This window comes from Hypomesus nipponensis, chromosome 7, assembly GCF_054491055.1.
Source record: "Hypomesus nipponensis isolate SF chromosome 7, ASM5449105v1, whole genome shotgun sequence".
Taxonomy (NCBI): Eukaryota; Metazoa; Chordata; class Actinopteri; order Osmeriformes; family Osmeridae; genus Hypomesus; species Hypomesus nipponensis.
In genome coordinates this window covers 46,419-54,255 of record NC_140367.1, presented here as the reverse complement: position 1 = coordinate 54,255, position 7,837 = coordinate 46,419, and the positions used below count along the sequence as shown (strand labels likewise).

At 46.6% G+C, this 7,837-nt stretch overlaps 2 protein-coding genes across 2 annotated transcripts; both read left to right on the top strand.

The window, feature by feature from the left end:
* The first annotated feature begins 885 nt into the window (after positions 1-885).
* atxn10 (ataxin 10) lies at positions 886-5,073 on the top strand. The gene is made up of 11 exons (XM_084701822.1): positions 886-1,032; positions 1,392-1,574; positions 1,677-1,762; positions 1,966-2,062; positions 2,429-2,596; positions 2,887-2,967; positions 3,222-3,363; positions 3,442-3,550; positions 3,956-4,128; positions 4,566-4,629; positions 4,823-5,073. Exons 1-11 carry the CDS (start codon positions 902-904, stop codon positions 5,014-5,016), a joined length of 1,428 nt encoding a protein of 475 aa, XP_084557948.1. The 5' UTR covers positions 886-901; the 3' UTR covers positions 5,017-5,073.
* Positions 5,074-5,552: 479 nt separating this feature from the next.
* Positions 5,553-7,270, top strand: cdpf1 (cysteine rich DPF motif domain containing 1). The gene is made up of 3 exons (XM_084701823.1): positions 5,553-5,725; positions 6,566-6,677; positions 6,785-7,270. The coding sequence occupies exons 1-3, from the start codon at positions 5,616-5,618 to the stop codon at positions 6,920-6,922; spliced, it is 360 nt and encodes a 119-aa protein (XP_084557949.1). The 5' UTR covers positions 5,553-5,615; the 3' UTR covers positions 6,923-7,270.
* Positions 7,271-7,837: the final 567 nt, after the last annotated feature.

Sequence of the window (7,837 nt, the reverse complement as noted above, 5' to 3'; positions counted from 1 at the left end):
ACAAGAACACAAACTATGATTTAGTAATGTCCAATATCATCAACTTTAATCATGTTGTCATCTGTAAATACGAATGTTCCGAGTGTCTGAACACACTTTTTACCATTAAAGGAACATTCAGCTGGGGTCTGTAGCTACTGCATGAAAACAATAAACAATTCTCTAACCCTAGGTTTTCTCTCACATTGACTGTTTTTATGTCGACTTGTATTTAGTCTGTATCCTATACAAACAATACAGAATAGTGGCACGACTGTCCCCGGACTAACCCTAGGCCTGGACTAACCCTAGGCCTGGACTAACCCTAGGCCTGGACTAACCCTGGTAGGGACCCAGGAGGCAGCAGTCGGACCAGGCAGGCTGAGCGGCACAGATGGGACCTCTGACCCTGCGCACCTCCCCAGCAGGGAGAAGTCCTGACCCCATTCTTCCTCCCACGGGGGCCATCTGCCAGGATGAACCCCTCCCTCTGCTCCACATTCACAACACTAAACTCCAAAATTCTGTAACAAAAACAAACACTGCAGTTAAAACAATTGTCTTATCAAAATCAAATATTGTACAAAAACACCATCACATTCTATTTAAAGGTAATTTTTGGGGGTAAATCTGTCTTATAGCTGACTTATTTTCATGGTGTAAAGGGCCAGGACCGACAGGACACATGCAGCAAAGCACCCAGGAGGGATTCGAACCTTGAAAGCTGGCCTCTACATCACTAGAGGCAGTCAGCTTCTCCATGATCTCAATGGTTGTCATCTAAATTATAATTTAAATGGACTGTTATGTAATTCAAAACGTTCAACAACGCAGCTTACTCCGCCCTTCATCTTTTTTTCATCCAATCTTATCACAGGAAACAAATGAAACCAGAGACCACGCCCCTTCTATAAAAACAAAGATGGCGCTGTGCTTGGGCAACATGTCGGAGCTCACAGCATCAATCAATGAAATTATCAAAGAAGAATTCAGTGTAAAAGATTTACGAGTTTTGACATCTCTTACAACGGCTCTGCGTGAACAGGAATACAGGTGACACACGGGACCGTGTTTTGGAGATGGAACACTGTGAACTCAAACTCGCCAACCTGTCAGCTTCGTTGTAGTCAGTTGATGTACTTATGTTCAGTTTGATAAACTGGACATGATGCTGACATATTTTTTTTTACACCTAATGCTGTTCTAGACAACGCTGTCATAGCTAGTAAGCTGTTATACTACAAAAGCTATGGAGGCGAGACCGAGTGCTGTGACAGATCCTGCGCTCCTATACACGTGTGTGTGTGAGAGCGAAAGAAAACGTGCGAGAGCTGTCTGGACAGAGAGTTTAGTTTTACTCTTGGAAAAGGTGGGCTGTTGTAACCGTGAATATAATCGTAATTCTTCCCCAGGGACAGCATTCCCGAGGACGTGTTGGCGAGTCTGATGCCGGTGTTGAACCGGTTAGCAGACGAGATAGAGGCCGGGGCAGGGGAGAGGCAGGCAGGGCCTTTGTCTCTCCAGATGATGGCTGAGTGCTTTAGGGCTCAGAGGAACGCCTGCATACAGAACACACACAACCAGAACCAACTCAGGTACTGAAGAAGACATTTAATAATGTATATGGCTTAGCTTCTAACCACTGTTACAGAAAGTAAATGTTGCTACTTGGGGTGTATAACTATGTTGTGCTGTAGAGAGCTGGGCTGTTTGGAGCTTTGTGTTCGGGTTGTGGGAGGGCTGTCTCAGCTGAACCTGGACTCCACCCAGGCTGCTTCAGAAGGTCAGTGGGCTCCAGGCTACACACAAGAACAATGTCTTATTTAGATTTTATCCAAAGTCACCTACTGGGGGGAATTGAACTTCTGCGACCTCTAAATCTGCAGGCAAATGCTCACTGATCTAAACCCATCCTATGTGATTCATCCTTCTGCTCCTTGTCTCCTGTGATACTGCCTTTGCCCCTCCTGTCTCCCATGATGGCAGCTCTGTGTTGTGGGCTCCAGTTCCTGGGGAACGTTGCCGTGGGTAACCAGCTCTGCAAGGACAACATCTGGAACCTCTGCTTTCCTGATAAGATGCTGTACGCCCCCTCACCCTGCACACACACACACACACACCCTCGTACATATACACACACACGCAAGTATTGCTATATCTCATTGGTGTGTTTATCTGTGTCTGTGCAGGGTGTGTGTGTGCTCCCAAAGTTGTATTTGTGCGACCTCAAAAAATATGAAGGAGCATTTGTATGAGTGCAAATAATCGTTATGATGCGACCTGTTTTCATTTATTCACAAAACACTTGCTGATGAGTCTACTCAAGCTGTTACTGTGACCAGTCCACTGTTCTATCCAACTTTACATAACCAGTTAAACTTCATCTTTATGTTCTTAATTTTAATGCAGAGTTTAGATAGTTAACTCATTTTAACTATCTAAACTCTAGAGCCCTGCTCAGTGTAACAGACAGCAAAGCGGTGGGATATGCATGCATGGTTCTGCACTGCTGTCTGGACCAGGATAAGCTGCAGCTGATGGCCCAGCAGCAGGGGGGCCTGCCCCTGGCTCGCAAGGTCATTGAGCTCTGCCGGACACATCCAGACCTGGACTGGACGTATGTCTTATGGAATGTGTGTGCATGTGTGCACGTGTGTGTAGGCTGGAGGGTTCATGATAGGATACATAAATATGATGCGGGCTGATCCCCCTTGTGACAGAGGTCATAACCCTAAGCAGGATAACACTGTGTCTTCAAGTTAATTGTCATATGCACATAAATTATTAGCAATTAAATAATAGATTAATAGACTTCTCTAACAGTCCAAACACATTAAACTACAATTAGACTTGGATACAATATTTAAAACAGTTTGTATATTCAGTATTCTCCCTTGAGTTCTGCAGAATTCTGATTGCTACCCAGCATTTCCTGAAGTCGCCTGTTCTGGTTGAGAGTATATACGCCTGCATGGAGCCCCTTGAACGGTAACGCCAGTAGCTAGCACTCTTATTATGACCTTGCTTGCTCTGATAATGAGCCTCTGTCATTCCCAATTATTTATTTTCAATGCTACTAACCATTTCAGTGCTAGTTAAAATGAGCTGAAGCTAATGTTATGAAGGCTAATGCTAGCAGATGCTATAGGCTAAATATCACTGATGCAAAAACAGGCTAGTGCTGGCCAATGCTTGATGCTAACGCTAGGTATTGCTAGCTAGCCTGTGAGCTGGTGTTGCAGGGTGACGTTGCTGCAGCTGGTTTCAGCCCAGCTGGGGGATGACTGCGTCATTACGCCCGGTGTTGCTCGTTTCCTCGCCACTCACTTCCAGGAGGATGGTGCTGCGGTGCTCTCCCTCGCCACGGCCTCTGCTGACCCCCAGGTAGGACTACAGTCGGGGGGGGACCCCCAGGTAGCACTAGAGTCTGCTGACAGCCTGCTGTTTTTCCCCCTCCTCTAGGAGGCGCTAGTGGTCAGCAGCTTGCTGGATGTGCTGTGTGAGATGACCTCCGACCACAAGGAGTTCATGTTCCTCCAGGACCAGCCAGGCCTCCTCAAGACCACTGTTGGTAACCATGAGGACATGCCGGGGATGAGAGGGCTTTGAGCGTCTGTGTAGGAGAGAATGTGTATGTAGGAGAGAATGTGTGTGTTTGTGTGTGTGTAAGAGAGAGAGAGAGAATGTGTGTGTGTAGGAGAGTGTGTGTCTGTGAATGTGTACCAGAGTGTGTGTGTGTAGGAGAAAGTGTGTGGGTAGGAGAGTGTGTGTGGGTAGGAGTGTGTGTGTGTGTGTAGGAGAGAGTGTTTGTGTGTCTGCCCTCACAGATCGGAGGGTTGGAGATACTTTTACATGTTATTCAGTTGATCAGACACTTCCAATGCAACATACAAATAGTGCATGTAGAAAACTCAGTAGCAGATATTAGTTCTGAACACTGTTGACCTGCCTGGTCCTACTAACCCTCCTCCCACAGAGCTCTTACACAGGGTGCATCAGCTGGGGAAGACAAGTCACAACGTCTTCACCCCCACCCAGGACTTCTCCTCCTCTTCCTCCTCCTCCTCTTCTCCCTCCATCAGTTTCAAGGCCCATCTTGTCCGCTTCATAGGGAACCTGAGTCACCACCACACACACAACCAGAACCTGGTACACACACACACATTCACACACAACCCGAACCTGGTACACACACAGTCACACACAACCAAAACCTGGTACACACACACACACAGTCACACACAACTAGAACCTGGTACACGCCCACACAGTCACACACAACTAGAACCTGGTACACGCACACACAGTCACACACAACCAGAACCTGGTACACATACACACACAGTCACACACAACCAGAACCTGGTACACGCACACACAGTCACACACAACTAGAACCTGGTACACGCACACACAGTCACACACAACCAGAACCTGGTACACATACACACACAGTCACACACAACCAGAACCTGGTACACGCACACACAGTCACACACAACCAGAACCTGGTACACGCACACACAGTCACACACAACCAGAACCTGGTACACGCACACAGGTTGGTCAGCTGTGTGTGTTTTCAGGTCCGGGACCTGGAAGGAATACCTTTGATCCTGGACAACTGCAGCATCGACAGCAAAAACCCCTGTATCCTGTTACACACACACACACCCACACACCTTAACCCTAATCCCTGTATCCTATGCTGTTATCCTGGTATCACACACACACTCCTCTGTAGCCTGTTAACGTAACACACACACAACATACTAAACACCAAATGCACCCACACACACCAATCTTTGCTTTTCATTTGACCATAACGGACCCCTTCTGCCAGTTATCAGCCAATGGGTTTTGTTCACACTCCGGAACCTTCTGGAACAAAACCCAGAGAACCAGGAAGTGGTTGCAGCACTGGAGAAGCATGGCCCGGCTGATGACTCTGCCCTCCTTAACCTAGGCTTCCGATTGGAGGAGAGGGATGGGAGCCTTCTGCTCAAACCTGTCAACAAGGATAAAGGAAATGATTAAGTGTGTGTGTGTGAGAGACAGCAAGAAATTCATAAGTAAAGACGTATTGGTATGTAATGGTATTGTGTAATGTACATGATTTATGTTTAAATGTCCCCCCCCCCAGCTTTAGCACACTGTTTCCCTCAGTAGATTACACAGCACACTGATGAACAGATTTCAATTAAATTAAGGTACCATTTAACTTTTTCTACAAGCTTGTGTCTTTTATAAACAACCTTCATGACAAGCTGCTTGGATATGTGTTACCGATATCATAGAAACATGAATTAGCTCAAATGTGCTCACTGTGCCTGGCAAATACAGATCGTCTTTGACAAGGACCACCTTTCCTTTCAATGTCCTCCCAAGTTGTTCCAGGAGCCATCAGGTATTTGTTTTAAGATTGATCGATTTTGTATGTGATATTGTAATGAAATTTGATGGCAAAGAAAAAAGCCCATCCTAGCTGGAAAGGATTAAATTAGTGTATGCCACTGGCCATCACACTCCCAACAGTAGGAGGCGTTAATGCGCCTCTCAATGCTACTATGCTAGCAATCTGTCAATGTAAAGTGGAAAGAAGAACCATATCAAACACTATATCAGACAGTTAGGAGATGGAATCTAGCACGGATGTCCCGCAGACACAGTTTACATGTCGCCTGTGTGGTCTGTCTACCCCCTTCACGTACTACGGACAGAAACCACCGAACACCAGATCTATAATGTAGGTAAACATTCATTCTGAAAGGGTTAGCTGTGGAGCTTCACGTGGGAGTGGATGTAGCTGCGAATTGCTGTCCGATTTCATGACGATAGTTCTCATCTAACATGCTCGGTGACCAGGAGGGGAGAAAGTTGCTGGCGATAGCGGCTCACACAGTTGAGTTGAGACGCAGCAAAAGCCGGAAAATTTAGATTCCCACGTTTCTTTCACCTCTCACGATTCACCTCTCAGCTAAAGAAAATATAGGGACACAAACTGCAAGTGTTGGCGTCTAACAACAACCCAACTATTTACTTAACTAGCAAACTTTAACTCACTACTACCACTGCAGTTGGTCGCTTGCCTCGGGGTGAATGGGTGAATGTCTCTGTACTTACTGTAAGTCGCTCTGGATAAGAGCGTCTGCTAAATGTAACGTTACTTGTGATTAGCTTTGATGAAGTGTTCGCTGCAAATACGTGTATATTTGGACGGCTGACACTAGACAACAGTGAAATCTGGTTAGACTTTTAGTCCGACTTGAGACGGCGCCGAGCCTAGGTCACTGTGACATAGCCATCAAAGTACCATGAGATAGATTCGAGAACTGCCGGCTGTGTAGCCGAGTGCATTTTCTCAAGAGCAACTGCACGGGTTCTAATGACGAAACAGCTATTTCATATTGGCCAGACTCACACACGACAACTTTGACCCGTGTTTTGTAATTATTCTGACACTTTCATTTTCGCCAATGCTCAAATTCCGGACCTAAACTGTGTAATTGAATAAAAATGTGTCACCTTTTTCAGGCCTTCAAAGTTTGCAGATATGACTTTAGCTTTTGTTTAAAATGCGTTGCAGATTGCTGGAAGAGTGCTATGTGACTAAAGACCCGTTCAGCCCAGACAGGGAGAGGTTCCTGGTGTTGGGGTCTCACTGCAGCAGCTGCAACTCTCCTGTCTGTGTTGGAACTGTAAGGCCACAACACCCCCTCTTTCTCCCTCCCTGTCCTATCTTCCTTTCCTCCCTCTTCTCCTCCCTCTCCCTCTCCAGGGACACTAAAACGCTGTTTCTGTGCAGGACTGCAGCTTGTTCTACACCAGGAGGTTCTGTCTGGCTTGTGTGACTCAGAACCAGAGCCAGTTGCCTCCACAGATCCAGGTTGAGCTGAGCAAGAAGAAATCCAGAAGCACAATGCCCCAGACAACCCTGTCCTGACCCATATACCTGTTCTGACCCACACACCCCTCTCCTCGTCCAGAACCCCCTCCCCTTGTCCAGACAGCCTTGTCCTTACCTCTCTCCTCAAATTTAAGACTGCATCAAGTCAACAGGTTCAACACAGATTTTGCTTTTGCAGTTGACCCATGACCTTTTGCATTGGTAGATATCTGCAATTAGACCAAGACTTCCCTGAGGGGAGGACTGTCAGCAGAGGGCGACATAGACCAGAAAGTGACATGTTGCGGTGACAGGGCAGCTGTGGAACACTGAAATGATCTGACATTTATAATAAATGTAACATATCTTAAAATTCAAATAAACAATGTGGTATGTTTTACAATACATGTATGACTGCTGTAATTTATCAATACTGTGTATATTCAGAGTTATTGAAAGTAGTACACAATTATAGCACATTGACTTTCATTAGAATTCAGAATTTGCTTTTATCCAATGCAACGTCCAAAAAGAAGTACAGCAGTACCAGGATCAGAAGAGATGTAACCCTCATACATCCAGCCCTGCAGCCCTGAGCCCTGCAGCCCTGAGCCCTGCAGCCCTGAGCCCTGCAGCCCTAATCCCTGCAGCCCTGCAGCAGTACCATCTCCTCCAGCCTGGTAGCGGTACTATCTCCCTCCAGCCCTGCAGCAGTACCATCTCCCTGCAGCTGGACCATCTCCTCCAGCCTGGGTGGGGATGAGGGTGGGGATGGGATGGGGTGGGGATGAGGGTGGGGATGAGGGTGGGGATGGGGTGGTAATGGGGATGAAAGTATGGATGAGGGTGGCCCTTGGGGAGGAATTCTACAGGAATTAAGTCGCTCTTCCACAGGTAGCTGAACTTTAACTAGTCCAGCCAGATTTACTCAATATGGCAAAATGCATCTGTGAAAAAATGCATGGTATCATC